This window comes from Meriones unguiculatus, chromosome 12 (genome assembly GCF_030254825.1).
Source record: "Meriones unguiculatus strain TT.TT164.6M chromosome 12, Bangor_MerUng_6.1, whole genome shotgun sequence".
Classification (NCBI taxonomy): domain Eukaryota; kingdom Metazoa; phylum Chordata; class Mammalia; order Rodentia; family Muridae; genus Meriones; species Meriones unguiculatus.
The window spans coordinates 77,384,216-77,404,732 of NC_083360.1; the positions used below are offsets into that span (position 1 = coordinate 77,384,216).

At 48.8% G+C, this 20,517-nt stretch overlaps 1 protein-coding gene and 1 pseudogene across 1 annotated transcript; both read left to right on the forward strand.

Moving 5' to 3' along the window:
• Nucleotides 1–31: 31 nt before the first annotated feature.
• L1td1 (LINE1 type transposase domain containing 1) lies at nt 32–14,561 on the forward strand. Its single transcript, XM_060365931.1, has 3 exons — nt 32–168; nt 8,964–9,917; nt 12,248–14,561. The coding sequence occupies exons 2-3, from the start codon at nt 9,018–9,020 to the stop codon at nt 13,892–13,894; spliced, it is 2,547 nt and encodes an 848-aa protein (XP_060221914.1). The 5' UTR covers nt 32–168; nt 8,964–9,017; the 3' UTR covers nt 13,895–14,561.
• On the forward strand, nt 14,165–19,778 carry LOC110566541 (rho GDP-dissociation inhibitor 1-like; annotated as a pseudogene).
• The last annotated feature ends 739 nt before the right edge of the window (nt 19,779–20,517 follow it).

Genomic DNA, 20,517 nt, shown 5'->3' on the forward strand with positions numbered 1-20,517 from the left:
GGCTGGGGAAGCCGGTGGCGAGGGGGGTTGGGCCTAGAAACCTGCAAACTTCGCAGAGGGAGGGGAGGAGTCAGCCCCGGACGATCCGCCGGCCCCTCCTGCGGGCGGACGCCGGGGCCTGCTTTTGTTGGCGTGTGTGACCTCCGGGCTGGACCTCGTGGCTCCCAGGTAAGGCTGCTCGGGGCTGGGGCTCGGCTGTCCCCGCGCCGCCCACGCTGCTCTCTGCCCGGCCGGCGCCGGGGTGGGGAGCGAGGACGGCGGGGACCGCGGGACAGGCGGGGCGAGGGCGGAGGTGAGTGGAGCGGCCGCCCCAGCCAGAGCTGTGCCAAGAGCCTGAGGGTTGGGGCGGGGGGGGGGGACCCCGGCTTTCAGACCTTTCCCAGCCTCCGCCAGCGGACGCTTCCCTGAGTGTCTGTCTGCCTGGGAAGGCGCCTCCATCAGTTTCTTTCCAAAGTTTGCTGGACAAACGGGCAGAATTTTCTCTTCTCAAATTGTTGAAGGTGTTCTGTTAGCGCTACCCTCGTGCACAAGGCAGAAGCCGCCACCATCCTCGGGCCCTCTCCTTGCCTTCGGATCCTGGGTGTTCCCTTCTAGCCGCCGCCTCCCTACCCCGGCCCCATCGTCCCTGCTAGTAACTCGTGGATAGTCTTGAAGCCAACACACATTTAAGAAATCTTACCGCTGACACGCGGGTGGATTTCTGCATAGTGGGTCAAGACTTGACTCCTGGGATGCGCGCTTGATTCCGGGTGCTGAGACACCCCACTGTAGGTGGACAGAGCAACTCTGACCTGAGAGCTGGTTCCATCCTGGGGAAGGCACAGAGTTGGGTAAGCTGCAGAGCGCGCTCTTGGGGCGTGGAGACCCGGCCCTCTGGAACGTGACGGAAGTGCCGTGGACTGAAGTGGGGAGCTAGGATGGGGTGCTTAACCTGGTGTCAAGAAATTTTGGGGAGTATTGACACCCACTAGGTGGGAATCGTTTCAAATCCTTTAGCTGAAAGCAGAAGAAAACAACCTGAGCTTTGAACCCAGCTCAGGAAAGTGGATCTCTTGAGTTCAAAGCCAGCCTGGCCCACATAGTGAGTTCAAGGACAGCCAGGACCATGTAGGGAGACTCTTGTCTGAACATACAAATGGTATAAAACCTGTAGCTCAGATCTATGGTTCCAGCTATTTCGGGGCCTGAGGCAAAAGGTTCCCTTAAAGGCTCACTGGCATAGCATGGTGAGACTCCCGTCTCAAAACAGTCTTTCCTTCTTACCTAAGATTTTGCGTATTCTGAAGCCGCTAAGCCTTTTCTGGTAGGGTGAAGAACTGAGCCAAGTTGCCACATTTCAGGCCAGGTTTGATGGCGGCCATCGAAGCTGGCAAGCTGGCGAGCCCTGGTTTGTTTTGGGTTGAGGTTAGCAGTTTACTTCTTCAGTGAGGTAGTGGAGCTGCGATTCTCCTCCCTTCGCAGCCTTGGCTAGTGCTGGAATCACAGGCCTCAGTGGCTCAGTTTACATCTAAATGGTTCTGGACTTCGTCCTCGGCTGTACTTAGTAGAAAACCTTACCCGCGAGGACAGTGGGTAATTTAGCAGACTGTGATGGACTCAGGCCTCAGGGGGAGGGAAAGGCTTGTCTTCCTGTCTCCGGGAGGGGGAGGAGAGCCTTGGATTTGCATTTCCTTGGCCCTTACCTGGTGCCTCTTGTTATCCTCTGCCCTCCTTTCAGATGTTTATTGTCTCATTGCATTTTCAAATCAGCACCGTGTTCTTTCTGGTGTGGGTTCCGCCCTCAATTTGCTATGGGGCAGATTGTGGATTATCCGCTCGCTTTGGAGGCTTAAAGAATAAGCGTGGCTCCGTGTTGTGTGGTGGTAGGCCGCATACCTGTGTCCTGGATCCAGTACTGCTAACTGCAGGGTGACAGAAAAAAAAATTCTCATCCTACTCGCAATTGATTGGGTTTGATATGTGCTTTTGAGACAGTCCCACAGAACCCAGGCTGTCCTCCAGGTCACGTGGCCAAGGGAGACTCCACCACCTGAAGTGGAATTAGCAGTTTAGGCCACTAGGCCTGGCTTTTTTTTTTTTTTTTTTTTTTTTTTTTTTTTTATGTGGGTGCCTGTCTTGGCCTCCTGATGGTCTGATGGTCTTGAATCCCTAATCCTCCTGCCTCTGCCTACCCAGTGCTGGGATGGCATGCAAACCACCTGGATGAAGGGCACAGCTTTGAACCTTTGGACTCTCGACAGCAATCAGTGCTGTAGACGAAAACTTCAGTTGACTACAGGTCCGCTCTGCCCTGTGAAACCGCGAGATCAGTCTCGTCCTGTTCGGCCTCAGCCATTCTCCTGTCCAACAGTTTGAAGCACCCCTAAGCTTTGCATCATGGAACATCACTCAGTCCAATAGCGGACAGAGGGATTTCTGCCAAGTCAATCACCCATAAGATCTAGAGGGTCGCTGATGTCTACGCCAGTTCTGGTTTCCAATTATTGTTCCCCAGTCAAATGCTTGGGTCCAATTCCAGCACATGGGAGGCTGAGGCAGGATTACGGCAATTAGTTCTTGGCGGTACATGATAAGTTCTCAGGAAGCCTGGGGTAACGGCGGAAGACCCTTTCTCAAACAGATGCATGAAGCCAAATTATCAAATACTGACTGGTAAGTGCTGGATCAAACCTATGGCTTATTTTAAAACAAGATAGTGTGCAGTGGAAGAGACTGGCCTTGTGCCTTCAGCCTCTCAAACAATGCTGGGGTTACAGCCATGAGCTGGTTCAAAAGATTTCTCACCCCCCGCCCTTTTTTTTTTAACTTTTAGTTTTATTTTACCTGTATGGGTGTTTTGCCTGCATGTATATGATGAATGCACTATGTGTATGCATTACCTGAGGCCAGAAAAAGGTATCAGATTCCTTGGAAACAGAGTCACAGACTTGTTAGCCTGAACCCAGCTCTTCTCTCTCTCTCCCTGGAAGAGCAGCTAGTGCTCTTAACTGCCGAGCCATCTCTCCAGCCCTTCCCGTTTGTTTGTTTGTTTGTTTGTTTGTTTGTTTGTTTGTGTGTTTGGAGATGGGGTCTTAATATCTTCCAGGTTGGCCTCCAAGTGTAGTAGCCAAGGCTGGTCGTGAACTCTTGATCCTTCTGCCTTTAACTTGCAAGTGCTGGGTTTGCAGGCCAGCGGCATGCCTGGTTTTCTTCCATACAAGCGGCTTTCCGTGTTTGAGAGGACTGACGGATGGCTGGGTATTTGACTTATTTTGTTTTTGAGACAGGGTCTAGCTAATCAAAAGCCCCCAGTAGGCTGGCACGGGGCTGTGTATCCCACCTTGGCTTCGACCCCCCGGGCTGGAGTTTCAAGTTTACTCATGCACCCTGCCTTTATTTCATTTAGGTGCCATTGCAAAAACCACAGCTCTTATCTTAGAGAAAATAAGAGGTAGTTTGTTATGGAGCTATTTTGAGTGTCCGTGGCCCAGGAACACAGATTTAGGTTACCACAAACTCCTTATTCCAGCATGGAAGTCGTTTCCTTCATGAAGTTTTATAGTTTCACAGAACAGAGGAAGTCATAAGTCCAGGCAAATTTAAAATACATCGGTGGGTACAGCAGGAAGGCATGTCCAGCGGGTTTGGGGAGGAACCTCGACAGGCCCGAGATGATATCTGAGAACCTTCTTAGCTTTTAGGCTCGGGGAAGCCGAGTGTGGTGGTCTGCTAAGTTAACAGATTCTAAAGGGTTCTTATCTCTTAGTCACAGGAGTAGTCAAGGAATGGTGTTCTGGAAGGCTAGGACTGACCCAAGATAAGATAATTAACCTCCAAACCTGCAGCATTCCAGTCCTCCTCGGTGCTGCATTTCTCTTGCAGCAATTAACCTCTGCAGACACACGCACAGGAGTTCTCGCGTGCACTGGGTACAGAAAAGTGGCCTCGTTTTTTTGTTTCTCTGATCTTCAACTATATTAGCTTCTTTTCATGTTTAGTAGATTTTGTGTTCTTCTACAAAAACTTCTTGATATACATAAACTCTACAGGAGCTGGAAATTGGTATGATTCCTGTTTGACATTCAAGAGAGTCATGCATATTAAACAATAACTCTAATAAAAGTTGCAGATTTAATTTGTTAGGTTGGAGATCAGAACCTGCGGCCTTGCAAATGCTCGTGGTGTGTTCTTTTATGGTTTTTCCAGACAGCCCTCGCTATCCTGGAACTAGCTCTGTAGACCAGGCTGGTCTTCAGCTCACAGAGATCCACCTGCCTCTGCCTCCCAAGTGCTGGGATTAAAGTGTCACAACTGCCTGGCATTCTATCCTTTATGTAAGAAGTAGAAAGGGCTTAGAAGAGTGTGGTTCAGTGGTGAAGAGTATGGGCTGCTCTCCTGGAGGACCCAAGTTCAGTTCCCAGCACCCATGTCAGTGGTTCGCCATCCTTTGTTTCTCCAGCTCCTGGGGGTCATCGCTTCTGGCTCCACAGGCGTCTGCTCTGCTTGCACATACCCACAGGTGTGTGTGCGTGCGTGCGTGGGTGTGTGCACTTGCCTGCCAACCCGCACATACATAATTTAAAATTATAGAAGTGAATCTTTTAAAGAAAAGAAACAAAACAACCATTCTAGGTGGCTTCAAGCAGGAGTCGACCAAAGCCAGTCTGGGCTCCATTGTGAGGTCTTGTTATTATTTTATGTGTATGGGTGTTTGGTCTACATGTATGTCTGTGTACCGCACTCATGCCCAGTGCCCAGAATAGGTCAGAATAGGGCATCAGATCCTCTGGAACTCGAGTTCATAGGCAGTTGTGAGCCACCGTGTAAGGGCTTGGAATGGAATCCCAGGTTCTCTGGAAGAGCAGCCAGCACTCCTCCAGCGGGTGCAGCTTTCCTTCCCAGCACCCACAGGGCAGCTTACAACTCCAACTTCCAGCTCTGGCACCCTCACATTGACCCACATGCAGGCAAAACACCACTGCACACGAAATAAGAACAAATTATTCAAAAAATAACTTTCCTTCTCTCCAGCCAGCTCACTTGGGTTTGATGGAGTGGAGCTGCCAGTTCTAAGCTTCACCGTGATTTCTGTCCTCCGACGCCACTTCTGCAAGCTGCCTGGTTCAGAAATTTTTGTGCCTCTATTTAATGAAAATTTTTTTCTAGGCTGGGTCTTGGTGGTGGCAGTTCTATATCTCAGCTGCTCAAGAGAATTCTCAAGTTCAAGGCCTGGCTGAGCTACAGAGCTAGTTCAAGGCAGCCTGTCTGCCTCTGGAGTGCCAGGGTTAAGTGTGATAACCTGATTGATTGATTGATCGATTGATTGATTGATTGTAGTGATGCAATGGCCCCCAGGACTCATAGATACCACGAAGCTACACCCAAGCCTAGAATTCTGGGGTTTGGATATACCTCACACAGTTTTGTATCCTCAGTGTTCAGCTTAGTGCTGGTTTCATTTGTAAGGCAGGTGGAGACTGGTACACAGTTGGTTCTAACACGTTCTGGACCAAAATAAAACAGAGCAAAACGAATTTGCTTCAGGTTTCCAGATTAAATATGAGAGCATTATTCTCCACTTTGTTTTTGTTCCTTTGATTATTTGTATTCCTGGCTGGCGTGGAATTCCCTGTGTAGACCAGGCTAGCCTCAGATATACAGAGATCCTACTGCTTCATTTTACAAGAGCTACCACCTAAATTTTTAAATTGTGCTGGGCAGTGGTGGTGAATGCCGTTAATTCCAACACTCGGGAGGTAGAGGCATGTGGATCTCTGTGAGTTCGAGGCCAGCCCGGTCTATAGAATGAGTTCCAGGATAGTCAACGCTACACAGTGAAACCCTGTCTCAGAAAAACAAAAACAAAATTGTTCTAGTTGTGAGTGTCTCCGTGTATGCATGTGTGTCAAAGCAACAATGTGGAAGTCAGGACGCTTGAAGGAGTCAGTTCTCTCCCACCCAAAAGATCCCGGTGGCCAAACTCAGGTTGAATCTAAAGTATTTTTCGTTTTGGGTGTGTGTGTGTGTGTTTGCGTGTTTGCTATTTGTAATCATCCTCCTGCCTCAGCTTCTCTAGTGCTGTGATTACTGGCATGAACCTCCACGCCTGCTTTAAAGGGAATTGCTGGTTGGGGGTGGAGGGCAGTGTATAGATAGAGCCAGGGCCTTTACAAGGTAGGCAGGCCCTCTGACTACGACCTCACCTACCTTTGCACTTTTAAATACAGCATTAGAAGTGACTGGATCATAGACTTCATTTGTTTAGCTCTTGGATGGTGTTAGGAACGTGTTGGAAGCATGGATAATTGCAAGATGCTTTAAAACTTCCCGAGGACTAGGGGTTCTGCTCGTCCATGGAATGCTTACCCATCATGCAAAAGGCCCTGGGTTTAGGCGAGCATAAAAATCCAGACATTGAGTCAGGTGGTAGTGACACATGCCTGTGATCCCAGAACTCGGGAGGCCAAGGCAGCCAGATCTTTGTGAGTTTAAGGCCAGCCTGGTCTTTAGAATATGTTCCAGGACAGCCAGGGCTGCACAGAGAAACCCTGTCTAAAATGAAAAAAAAAAAAAAAAAAAAAAAAAAATGCTGGCATTGTTTCATGCTGGGTATGGTGCTGCAGACATAAAAGGCCAGCCTCAAGCAGCTGGGGCTGAAGGAGACCCTGTCGCAAAAGAAAAGTTTTGATGTCGCTGCTTTCACAGAAAGAGGTGGCACCCCAGTGGCCCCAGCACTCCAGAGGCAGAAAGGACAGGTTGGGGCTTCCACGTGAGCCTAGCATAAGCAAGGAGACCCTAACCCACCCCAACACATGTCCTTTCACTGCTCTTGTTTGGTTGCAAGGTAGGCTTCACCTTTCGGGGAGGAAGAACTGTTTCTGTTTGTGTCCTCTGTGTTCCCCACAAGACTGGCAGGTAGCCCCTTGTGCTGGTGGTAGTGGAGCTTTTAGGAGGCAAGGCCTACTGGAGGTAAATGAGGGCACAAGAGAGATAGTAAGGTCCCAGTGTCTTCCTCATGACCAACGTGACGGGCTGACACAACCTCCACAAGTTTCCGCCATGATCCCAAAGGCTGCTTGATGAGGTGGTCAAGAAACCTTGGTTTTCATTGAGATATTTGTCTTGGGCATTTTGTGACAGTAAAGAAAACTTAGGAAGCCAAGTCAAAAGTTCTGTGCCCTCCTCTCCTCCCGGTTCCGGCATGTCCTCTGCCATAGGCTCAGATACGGCCTTGCTGCTCAAGATGTTTGCTTTCCATGGAATTGGTTTCGGGTCCTCCCAGTGTCCATCATCAGTGTCATCAGTTAGTTATCTGTTGTCTGGTTCACACATCCCACGATTCCTCAGGCAGTGTGGGCATGCTATGATGAGCCAGCAGGTGGCGAGCGTCTGTGGTAAGACATAAGCTTGTAATGACCTACGAGGTTGGTCTGGATTCCTTCCTCTGCCCGAGCCACAAGGTAGAAGGGTGTAGTTGGCATAACAAAAGTTGTATTTTGTTATGCTGATGTTTGTCACAAAAGGGTCATACCCTAAATTCCTAAATCTGTCTCCCCCATGCCTGCTCTCTGGAGTGACGGATCTTAGCTAAAGGGCAGGTCCAGTCTCTAACAGAAGCCTCTGATTTGAAGGTCAGGATCCTGGAGCAGAGCAGAGCATTGCTCTTGGTCTGTATTTATGTACAGTCCTGTGGGTGTCATGGGGTTCTAGCACTGTGTCTGGTTACGTTGAGTGAGAGATGTCACTGGGTTCTGGTTATCAGGTGTAGCGGGGTTCCTGGCTAAGCTATTTTTGTCAGTCTAAAGGCATTTTCTATGTTCATAGTGCATAGATAGCATCTTACGCACTCTCCCTTCCCCTATTAAATGCTGTTGCTGGAATGGACTGGTTTCTCCCTTCCCACTCTGCCAAGCTGGAGGGGCCACAGCCTTAAGGGTCTTTCAGCACAGATTGGGCGTGTGGGAGGAGGGAGAAGAATGGAATTGGCTTTGGCTCCCTCAGGGAATAGCTCACATTTTGCACTCTGGAAAAATAATGTTCTTAGGTTGACCTCAAAACTTTCATTTTCTTTGTGGTACATAATACATACTTTCCCTTTTGATCTCTTTCAGTTTAATTTTTTTTTTGTTATATTTTATTGTGTGTGTGTGGGTGTGCATTTGAGGTCAGAGGACAATTTGTAAAATGGGTTCTGTCCTTCTGTGTGGGTCCCAAGGATCAAACTCCGATTGATGGCACCGTTGTTCCTTGAGCCATACAGCCAGCTTTGTTTTTTTTGTTGTTGTTTGTTTTGTTTTTTTGTTTTTGTTTTAAGTTTCTTGAGACAGGATCTTGCTACGTAGCTCTTTGATTACCATCAAATTCACTCTATAGACCATTCTGGCCTTGAACTCACAGAGATCTATCTAACTTTGCCTCCCGACTACTGGGATTAAAGGCATGTGCCAAGTTTGCCAGTTCTCTCTTTTTTAAAGAACTGCTTAATGTGTGCTCTATTACCAAGCTACTTCTCCATCCCATGTTTGTTTTTGAGACGGGGATCTCACTGCCTCCCAACTGTTGGGCCCCTACCTTGGTCTCCTGATTGGGTGGCATGTCCACCACTCAATGGGTTTTTAGTCATGGTACATAAATTGTGAATTCTGATCTTTTCTTTTTCTTATGATCATATCCATGTGCACATGTCAGTAGTGACGCTTCATATTAAAGTACACATGGTATAGTTTTTTGGGAGACGGTTTCTCTGTAGCCTTGGCTGTCCTGGGCTTTGTAGACCAGGCTAGCCTCAAACTCACTGAGATCCACCCGACTCTGCTTTCCCCAGCGCTGGGCTTCCAGCGTGCTCCACCATACCCGGCTAGCATAGTTTTCTTAAGCATGCTCATTCTTACCAAGTTTCTCGGTAAAACTCAGTAAGTAAATTTTCACTTGTTGTTGATATTTCAGGTGCTTTTTTTTTTTTTTTCTTTTTTTTTTTTTTTTAGGATTTCTGAAGTCCTCACCAGGAGAAGGTGCATTCCAGTGTTAGTGCATCCACAATGTCAGGTGTGCATTCAAAAGCAGCCAGACTTCAAAAGGAGCAAAAAGAGAAGCCGCTGTTAGACACGGAGAAGGAAATGGCCGCATCCGTGGATTTAAAGTACAACGACGTCTCGGCAGTCATGATGAAGAAATTTAATGCCTTAATGGAAATGCAAGATATGATGTTTGTAGAGATGAGAGAAAGCCTTAAAAATGATCTAAAGGAAATGCTGGTCAAACGCACATCCTCACCCGAGGCCAAGAGTTCAGGGGACGACGGGACAGAGCCGCGGGAAAGAGGAGACTCGGCCTCTGGGTGGCCAAAGCCGGGAGAGAAAGCGGCGGAGGAAAGCTCTGGAACGGAGGAGGACAGTGGAAGCCTGACTGCGAGAGGCGAGGAGAAGCCGGGTGGGAAGCAGGACAAGGCTCAGCAGCCCCACAGCAGCCAAGTCGTGAACCCTTCGCCGGAGAAGATGGAGGAAGCCCTGCATCGGGCAGATGGCCGCGTTCACGGTCTAGCCGGGGAGGACACCAAGGATGGGGAGGACCAGCCAGCCCCAGATGCAAGCCGTCGGAATGCAGAGAGCCTCCCAGCCGGGCCCCGAGACGAGGGCGCGCCGGAAGAAGGGGGCACCCTGAGGCTGGCCGCCGACTTCTCCGCGGCCACCCTGGACGTGGGCAAGCGGTGGGGCCGCGTCTTCCGCCTCCTGGGAGAAAGGGGGCTCGAACCCGAACTGCAGTGCACGCTGCAGTTAGCCTTTAAATGCGACGGCGAAGCCAAGACCTTCTCGGACCTTCACAGCCTCCGGCAGTTTGCCAGCAGGAAGCTGTTCCTGAAAGAATTGCTGAAGGATGTCTTTCCGCCCAACGAAGCGGCAAGCGGAGGGCCGAGGAGAAATGAGCTTCAAGAAAGAGCGGTGAGCAGACCAGAAGGTAGAACTCGGGTGTGAGAGTTGGGGTGGCCGTCTTGAAGGGGGAGTCCAACCTAAGACGGTTCCTTAAGAGAAAGCACAGTGTGGAAATGTTGACATTACGCTGTAAGTTGGAAACGAGAGTCCTGTTGGGAGAGATGAGTGAATCAAGGCTTGTTTGACAGGAGTTCTAGAAACCGTTAGGAAAACACTTGCGTGTGTTAAAACACTAAGAGTGTCTTTTAATCCATTGGGAGGGGACAGACGAGTGGGCACAACCAAAGCTTTAAGCAGCGGGAATAGCAGTGGCGCTCTCGGTATAAATAGCTGGGCTTCGTTTTCTTCTAAAAAATATTTCATCGTGTGTGTAAGAGGGTTTTGCCTACCTGCACAGCTGTGCACCGTTTGTGTGCCTTGCCTGGTGCCCTCAGAGGCAGAAGAAAGCATCAGGTCCCCATGGAACACCCCACGTGGGTGTTGGGAGCTGAACTTGGGCCCTCTGCAAGAGCCTTTAACCTGGAGCCCTTGTCTTTCATCCACCCCCCTCACTGCTGCCTACACTCAATATCTCATTTAACCCTAACTTAAGCTGAAGGGGCTTTCATAGTTATTGGCCACTCTGTTTCCGTCCCTTATAGAGTAAGTGTTCAACTCTCCCATTCATTTTCTCACTTTGTTAGTTGACTCATAAGTCATTTCAGGTTGCTGTCATTTAGAGACAGTATGGGCCGCAAATACCTTCAGACACAGGTCTTGCTGTGTAGACCAGGCCAGTTTCACACTTTTTTTTTCTTAATTAATTACAGCTTATTCGCTTTGTATCCCACCCTCTGTCCCTCTTCTCCTATGCCCCTCTCATGAGTACTTTTTTTTTTCCTTCTGTCTCCGCCTCCTCGGTGCGGGGTTGCAGGTGTGTACCACCTCACCTGCTCGGCTCCTTTTCCCTGGTGCATTTTAGTTTATTGTAGATGGTGTCTATTATGTGCATGCTGGTGGTGCCACTGCATGGATGCTCAAGAAACCCCGAGGCCTGGTCCCCTGAGCCACACGGTCTTATGGGCAATCTGACTGGTGTGTGCCGTAGCTTTGAGGTTTGGGCTTGTGTCTTCCTGTTAATAGCACTGTGCTTCTTTCCATGGCTTTGTCGAGCTTCTAGGTTTCCTTTGCATATAAAGTGTTGGTGAGATTTCTACGTTGTGGCTTGCTTTAAAAAATTGAGGCAGATTTTGTAAATGTTACGATTTTTGTTTCTCACATCGGGGTCTTTAACACGCCTGGAATTTGTACTGCCTTGTGAAAAGGTTGGACTCAAACCTCACTGTCCAGTTTATTTCGGTTACTCACTTTATTTATTTATTTATCTATTTATTTATTTATTTATGTTTTTGATGCAGCCTCTCAGCTCAGACTGGCCCCCCAGCTCAGCACCCACCTCTGAAGTTTTGGGATTACAGGCACACATCACTGTCATATGACTAGCTCAGTCTGGAGGGTGCATGTTTAGCCAGCACAAAGGCCTCTGTCCAATCCCCAACACCACCTAACTCAAGCGTGGTGTCTGTGAACGTTGGGAGTGGAGGCTGGGGTGTGTGGACTGACATGACTTCAAAGCCAGCCTAGACACGTTAGTGACCCTATCTCAAAAAGAAGAAAAAAGTTAAAATTGAAGATGGGCAAGGTGGCTCAGTGGGTAATGGCACTTGTTGCACAAGCCTGATGACTTGAGTGGGCTCGTGGGACCCACGTGGTAGAACAGAGAAGTAGCCCCTTCCTGGGAGCTGTCTCCTGACCTCCATGATTGCTGTGGCACATGCGCACGCGCGCGCACACACACACACACGATGCATACAATCTATGGGGGGGATAGGTTAAATTATGTTAGAGGGAAAGGTACGTGGCCTTTCTGGTGAATCTGGGTCACAGGGGTCTTAATTTCATAGGGTTTGGCTAAACCTGAAGAGAGATCATTAAGTGTGCTCCGTCAGCCTGTCCCAGGTAACACATTAAGGACTAGGGATGCAGAAAGTCAGGGCAGGCATGATCTTGTGGAACAGTGTTCTAGGAACTGCAGAAGCAGTGTGTTAGGGTCAGTATAGGAAACGAATCTATTTGGGACACTCGTCTTTGAGACTAGGCAATAGGAGGTCGGCTGCTCTCGGCAGGAAGCCTCATCACTTACCATGTACGGGGCCCTCAGTTTGGCTTCATCACCACAGGGAAAAAGTATACTTAAGCAGTTTTACAGATTGTCATGGCAAGTACATTCAGTTTAGAGGGCAGGATAGAAGTTTGATCTCACTGAAAAAAATGACTTTAACCTTTTTTTAAACTTGTAGGGTAAAACTCTAGCAGACACGAAGCATGAAGCTGGAAGAATAGCGAGTGACAGTTTGGGCTTCTTATTCATCAAAGAGGTAAAAGTCGCCAGTCCGGAAGCCAAGACTTATCAAAAAGAAAGGCTGGAACAGAAGAATAAAAAAACTCTCAAGAAGCAAGGACCCTCGAGGATAGAGGGGGAAAAAGAAACCCCAGAGGTAGAGGAAGAAGAAACTTCAGAGGGAGAAGCCTCAGAGATGGGGGAGGAAGAGTGCTCAGAGTTGGAGGAGGAAGAAGAGGGTTCCGGGGAGGAGGAGGAGGAAGAGGGCTCAGAGTTGGGGGAGGAAGAACAGACTTCAGGGGAGGAGGAAGAGGGAGAAGAGAACTCAGAGGCAGGGAAGGATGAAGATGCCTCCGCACTCCATGAAACACAAGGCTCAACCTTTCAGGGCCTTACCGTGGTGGAAGAATTTGGAATCGAGAAGTTCTCCAGGAGTGGGGAGGAGGTTGGCTTAATTAGTCTGGTGGTAGATTCTGAATCAGAGGAAGAAGTAAACAGAAAGAAGTCTTCCCGGGCTAAGAAAAAGGAGACCTTCCATGAACTGAAAGAACTTGCCTTTAGTTACTTGGTTTGGGACTCTAAGGGAAAAAAGCTGGTCAAGTGCCAGGAGGCATACAGAAGCCGGGAGGGAGGAGCAGCTGCCGTGACAAGACAAGAGACTGGTACACCCTGCCTCACTTTGTATCTGGCTTCCCCGTCAGAGTCCCTGCAGGCGGGCAGTGATGGCCCGAAAAGCCATCCCTATACAAACGTGAGTGTTCCATCACCCCCGCTTTTAATGGACGTACAAAGAGGGAGATATAAGACCCCGCAAATAGAAGAGCTAACAACAGACTTAATCCATGAAACGGAAGAAAACTTTAGAAGAAGTGTGATCGGTTGTATCAGACAAATGCAAAGGGAGGTTGAAAATATCAAAAAACTTTACTTTTTTGATGTCTTGAACATAAAAAGCTCCATGGATGATCTGAATTCCTTGGCCTGCATGATTGAAGCAAGAGTGAGTGAACAAGAAGACGCGGTGGAGGGACTGACTAAGGAGACGATGCAATTGGCCAAGGAGATCGTTGGTAAAGAAAGGCTCAGAGAGAGGGAGGATAGATTACGCAGCTCCAACATCCGAGTGATAGGAATCCCGGAAAAAGAAAACCGCGAGAATGGAGCAGAGGACATAATCAAGGAAGTAATTGAAGAAAACTTTGCTGAGCTAGAAGAACAGGGTCTCGAGATCATCAGTGCTCATCGAATCCCTAACTCAGTGGATGAACACAGACTCACGCCTAGACACATCTTGGTGAAGTTTTGGAGTGCTGGTGATAAACAGAAGATCCTAAAAGCTTCCAGAGTGAAAAAAGAAATAACCTACAGAGGGTCAAAAATCAGACTGACAGCTGACTTATCCCCTGGCACTATAGATGCAAGAAGTCAGTGGTCCAGTATCATAAAAGTCCTTCAAGAAGAAGGCTTTCAGCCAAGAATCCTTTATCCTGCCAAGCTGGCCTTTGAATTTAAAGGTAAAACCAAGATATTTTTTGATATTGAAGAGTTCAAGAAGTTTATTTCCGATATACCCTTTTTGAAAGAACCGTTGAGCAATGTACTTTAGCAATCTGGAGCGCTTTCTGTCCACCAAAGATCATTCAAAAACCAAGTAGGATTAGACCGTTGAGTCATCACATTTCTGTCCTGAAGGGTGGACAGCTGACTTTTTTTCTTTTTCAGGGAAGGTGTGGGGGGGAAGCAAGCAATGTCACTACCTGAATGTTGGTTGAGTTAGACAGCATATGTGGCTTTCTAATACCTATCTCCCCAGGGAAGGAGCCGTCTTTCCTGCAGCTGTACACAGGTGAACATACTGGAGGCCACCGGGTGGGGGATGGGAGATGAAAAGGTAAGTTAGAATAGAAGAGCTGCCTAGGCTGACTGAATCAACAGATTTCGTTACTTGATCATTTGCTCTTATGTGAATTTTTATATTAAAGCTTGAAGTTTGAATATGTCATTCGTGTTACTTGATATTCCTCCTCGTTATTTTCGGGAGCACCTTGCCATCAACTGTATTGCCTGATTGATAGCTTCTAGCATTTTATTGCTTCAACACATCCATTGATGGAGTCTTTACCCTAACACGTGACAGTGTGTGCAGATCATAGATGGTCCTTTGAAATTAATCAATCTTCAGTGAGGAACCACTGAAGAAATCGAGGAGAGCCAAATGCAATGGTCTTCGTCTTCAGTAGCTCAAATTGTCCTTGAACCCCTCTGTAGCTAGGACTGCCACTGTGCTGAAATTATGGATTATTATTTTTTTTTTAAAGACTTGGCAGTGAAAATTGTGTCTAATCCAGAGGAACGTTAGGACAACTGGGTGAGCCCTAGACCCCTGTGAGGTTGGAGAGTCTACAGAAGACAGTGGCAAACACCCCTGATTTCATTTTCCCCCCCACACTGGTGATGGAAACAACATCTGTTACCTCTCCTTTATTCAGACCGGGTAGAAGTGTCAGCTGCAAAATGGGCATGATCGTCCTTGCTGCTGTGCTGCCTCCCTCTTTATTTTCTTTCTTTAACATGTATGAGTGCTGTGTGTGTGTGTTTGTGTTTGTGCACCACGAGCATGCCTGGTGTCCTCAGAGGCCCCGGGACTGGGGTTACAGATGATGACAAGCCACGCAGTAGACGTTGGACTTGAACCCAGGTCCTATGGAAAAGCAGGCGGCACTTCTAACCGCTGAGCCACTTGGTGATATGCTGCTCCACTCCGAGCGCCTGCCAGGAAATTCCCTCCATGTTTACTTGTAGATGTCCCGCCATAACAAATTACCGCACACCTGATGGTCAGTAACCAGTTTAGGGGCTGGAGAGGTGGCTTAGTGGTTAAGAGCGCTGGATGCTCCTCCAGAGGGCCTGGGTTTATTCCTAGCATCCACACGGCAGTTCACAACCATCTGTAGCCATCAGTTCCAAAAGATCCCAGGCACAAACATGGCACACAGTGACAAATGCAGGCAAAGCATCCATACAAGTATCTTAAAAACAAGCTCAGCTGCAACCTTTAGTTCCAGCTATTAGGAAATTAAAGAAGGGTCGGTGACCCAGGGGTCAGAAACCAGCCTGGGCAGCATGAGGAGACGGACACATTGTCAGAGGGCTTCAGGCTATAAAAGTGAACTAGGCGTGTTGGCCTCCGAGTTCCAATGGAATGGGAGACTGTGGCATGTGCAGAGCTAGTGTGGACTACAGGAAACACCCTCTCTCACAACGGTAAAGGGAAATATGAGTGCTCCGATGTGAGTCTCTGTTTTGTCCATGAGACGAAACCCAATTTTTTGCAGGTTCAAGAAGAGATACTTTTTAGTTGGATCACCTTAAGAGTTCTACCAGTTCCACACCAGGTGCCCAGCTTAATAACTCAGGTTTCCCTCCTAATAATCTTGGTAATCTATGTGGGTCATTGCTCATGGAGACCTATACTTTACAATGCCTGTCTTTAAAAGAAACAGATCTATACTGCCTCTTACATAAGTTAATGGTATAGTATCTACTTATTAGGGCATGAGGCCCTGGGTACAGTTACAAAGGCTCGTGAGATTGCAGTTTTGGCCTGTCAGATCAGCTCATACGATGTGGTTTTATAAACAAGAAAAATGTCTTTCCACAGCCCACCCCCAGATATCTCTGTGGAGTTCTGAGAGGATGAAGAGCCAGCTTGCTCTTGGCTGCAAACATAGTGGAATTGCTTGGCTCTTTCCCCTCTCCCTAGAAATCTTGCTGTTTGAATGGGACTGTAATCTTAAAAAGCTCTTAGCTTTGTAGGCAAGGAAAGGGCTTCACTAAGCCAAATCCTGCAAGAGTGGACTTGTGCCTGGCTGCATTGCTGGCCCTGGATAAGCTGTTTGGAACCCCACTCACTGTTAACCTTTTCACAGAGAGTAAGATGAAAGCCACGGAGGCATGGGCTGTATTCTGTGAGATTAGTTTCTGGTTGGAAGTTCGCAGACTTCTAGTAACCCATTCTGGCGAGAGCAGGGACCAATCACACGTTCCTTTTGAGCCTGCAGAGTAAATGCGAAACCCAGCTCAAAGAGTACCGACCACAGATGTGCGTTGTCTAGAGCAGGGGCTGAGGTGGTCTCCAGATCATGATCTCATCATCAAGAGTCCCCGGCCGTGGAGATGTGCTGGGGACCAGAGCAGTATGCAATGCTGACTTTTTTTTTTTTTTTTTACAATTTATTCACTTTGTATCCCAGCTGTGGGCCCCTCCCTCTTCTCCTATGCCCCTCCCCTAGTCCAGGACACAACACCCCCAGACTCCCTCTGGAAGCACGCTCTCTACCACAAGAAATGAGTGTCAGAGCGGGATGGCCTGTCAAGGATTTCAGACCCTGTCGGGAGGTTCCCAGAGACCCCACAGGGAGACATCTGACTTCCTAATCGGCAAGTGACAAGAATAGTGATACAAGAAAGGAAGCACAAGTGTGACAGTCAATTCTCTGGCGGAGCACGGACCAGGAGCCCACGGCTGATAAGCAAGGTGAGCACTCTGTCAGCTATGGGGCGGCCCTAACCCAGAAGAGCATCCAGGAGCTCCAGGAACTGGGCAAAGGTGGTGAACTCCTGCCCAAGCACAAGGAGGTCCTACTGGGCCAAGTGGCTGTCTCTGCAGACCCCAGTGTTCTCAACATCATAGTGACCTGACTGACCTTCGTGCAACATGGGACAGGTGATCTGGAGAGCTTCAGGACACAATCATTTGTGCTGAACTAAGGGTGGAATACAGGACAAGAGTCTCTTTCCAGGTGAACAGAGAGACTGGGTCAGGCATAACATACATCTAGCATCCACACAGGACAGGCAGTAAGACTGACAAAGACTGACAACATGGTCCTTGCCTCTGGGCTCATGGAAGTGGCTCCCTCTTTGGGCAGCTACAGTCTTACAGCCCAATTCCCAGATGATGAAAAGACTGACCAGCTGTCCTGGGAGTGGACCCTCACCATCAGGGGAAGGCCTCCCAGCTGGGAGTCTGACAGGACGAACAGATGGACCAACATGTCCTTTTCCAGCCCAAATCAATGTGCTGACAGGACCCACCCTGATTCATTCCTGCAGGGGCCTCTTCTGTCCGCCCCTCCTCCACTGCCTGCCCAGAGGCCACTGTGGTCTCCAGTGTCACAACCCACTCAAGGAAGGCTTTTGATGAATGGCATTTGTTGGAGCTGCAATCCTAAAGTAAAGAGACTAATTGTTAAACATTTTAACTAGCCATGGGTTCTAATCATAGGTAACTTATTTGTACCTACTTGGGAAAAGCACCTGTGAACAGAATGTGTTAAGATATTTATAAAACTTCACATGCAAATTCTGACACTCCTAAAGCACTTGTCAATGCCCTCAGGCACATAAGCGGCATTCATGCTCACATATGCACACACACACAGTGAGCTCCTCGTGAAACAGGATTCAGTTTACACTTAACATTAGCAATAGATACGGTTTGAGAGAGCTTTTCAAGCGAGGTTGTTCTCAGTGGACCTTGAAAGATAAGATGAAAATATATGCCTTAAAGAAATATTCCTTAATGAAGGAGATTATAAGCTCGTTTCTGGGGGGTTGTGGAAGTTTACATGCTCATAAGATAAAGATATCCGCCAAAGAAAAAGCTCAAATGATGTCTTACTGTGCGTGTCTCAAGGACGGTCAAGGCATGTGTTTTTATCATAAGTTTGGTTCATAAGCTTGTTTGTGAGATTTCCACAGGAAACTATGGGTTTCCAGATGAGGAAAGAAATGTTCAGGACAAATGTTTGCATTCTGGCATTAGGATGGTTCAGTGCTACTTTCATGTCCCTCTTTGAAATCTCACTCTATGCAGGAGAGAGATTTGTTGTTGTTAGTTGTGTCAGAAAATTTGTTTTGTTTTGTTTTTTTCCCTTTCATGGGTGTTTATTTCGTAGTCATAAGAGAACGAGGGCCAGGCTCCTCTGCCTGTGGAGGCCTGGGCCTGGCAGACACCACACAGTGACCAGGGAGGGTGAGGGAGGCAAAGGAGACACACTCCCAACTTTGTATACTTGGTCCCACATTTGTCCTGGCTGAGTCCAGGAAGGGCCTGCCTAGAGATGGTGGCCCTGAGAGCCATGCAGCGGCATCACACCAGGTACAAGGTTCCAGGCCACAGGACCCAACTGAGACAAGTAAGGCTAGACCGTTGGCTCTGTCCTTCAGCAGCTCTTGTGGGGACAGGAGCTAGGAGTGAAGCCTAAAAAGACAGGGAAGGCAGAGGAATTAGCACACACACACACACACACACATTCTTGCTTCCTTTATGGGGGTGGAGTGCTAGAGGCATTGGAATTTGACAATTTGACCCTCTCCTAGCTAATGGAGCTAACCCCCACCCGCCAACCCCCGCACTAGCCTTGACCATGATGAAGAGCTGGCTAAGCCTGTAGACAGCTACAGCCGTGCACACAAGCCTCCCTGGGAGGGTCATGGGGTGGGTACAGAAAACAAGGCAAGGGCAGGAGAGACAAGGTGCTCATGCAGAGTAAATTAGGACTAAGTGATGGGCCCAGTACTTGATCCGAATGTTAGGACATCGTGGTTAGACAGTGATGGATGGCCTGGCCAGGGAGTGATGGGACTGAAGGACATCCCAGCTTTTGGCCCATGCTGGAGGAGAGGCACAGTGGACTTACAACTCAGTAGTCCACTGAGGTAGGAAGGACAGAAGAAACCTGGAGGGACACAGTTGTGGACGTTCTGGTTTATGATACGTAAACATGTTTTTGTTCTAATCCCAAATGGGGGATTTTAGTTTGTCCACACCTGTTAATTGTCTCCTGCAGAGCGTGGTCTTTGCCACCTGGAATTGGTTGAATCCTGAGGACTTTGAGGGGTATAAAGGTGAAGACGCAGTGGCTTGGAGGAGACGGAGGAGGACTGCCTGCTGTGCTTGCCAGTTTGCTGGTTCCCTGGACTTCTGGAGAGTGATATTACCCCCAAAGGATCCTATGACCCTACCCAGCGGGAAGAAATAAAAGAGAGCTATGTCCCTTTTGCCTTACATCCTTCTTTTTCCCCTACCTAGGGTTGGGGGTGGGGTATTGGAAGGGAGCTATAAGCTTTAAGGACTGTGGGCATCCCCAGCAAAGGGCCATTAGGGCTCAGGGCCTGGGGCAACTTCCACTGATGTGACTGCGGAAGTAGTTAGGCAGAAAGTATGTGACCTGCTGACTTAGGACAGTCTGCCCAGAGACGAACAACCAATGGCAGGCTTGGAGATGGTGTGGAGGAACCTGATTGGTCACCCAAAGCTATAGCACGTCCTCTCTCTTCACTCCCTCTTCGGAGTCCGCATCCGCTTGCCCTCGGATTGCATTCTCCGGACTCCTGGTGTGACTCCGTGCCTCTCAGCCTGGACCCCCATCCTCACCCACGGGCTAGACCCTTGGGAGGACGACCAACAAGGGACCCCCAGATAAAGTAGCATTTGAAAAACTAGCACCTGCAGATAGTGGTTTGGAGGCCTTCCTCAACTGCACAGGAAGAAGCAGCCTGTGACACGAGACCACAGTGGCCTCTGGGCAGGCAGTGGAGGAGAGGCAGACAGAAGAGGCCCCTGCAGGAGTGAATCAGGGTGGGTCCTGTCAGCACATTGATTTGGGGTGGAAAAGGAGTCAGACTCCCAGCTGGGAGGCCTTCCCCTGATGGTGAGGGTCCACTCCCAGTCTTTTCATCATCTGGGAATTGGGCTGTAAGACTGTAGCTGCCCAAAGCAAGCCGGCCTTGGGGAGCCACCTCCATGGGTGTCAGCCCAGAGCCCAGAGGCATGGACCATGTTGTCAGTCTTACTGCCTGTCCTGTGTGGATGCTAGATGTATGTTATGCCTGACCCAGTCTCTCTGTTCACCTGGAAAGAGACTCTTGTCCTGTATTCCACCCTTAGTTCAGCACAAATGACTGTGTCCTGAAGCTTTCCAGATCACCTGTCCCGTGTTGCAAGAAGGTCAGTCAGGTCACTATGATGTTGAGAACACTGGGGTCTGCAGAGACAGCCACTTGGCCCAGTAGGACCTCCTTGTGCTTGGGCAGGAGTTCACCACCTTTGCCCAGTTCCTGGAGCTCCTGGATGCTCTTCTGGGTTAGGGTCCCCTAGCTGACAGAGTGCTCACCTTGCTCATCATCGGTGGGCTCCTGGTCCGTGCTCACGAGTAGCCTGCT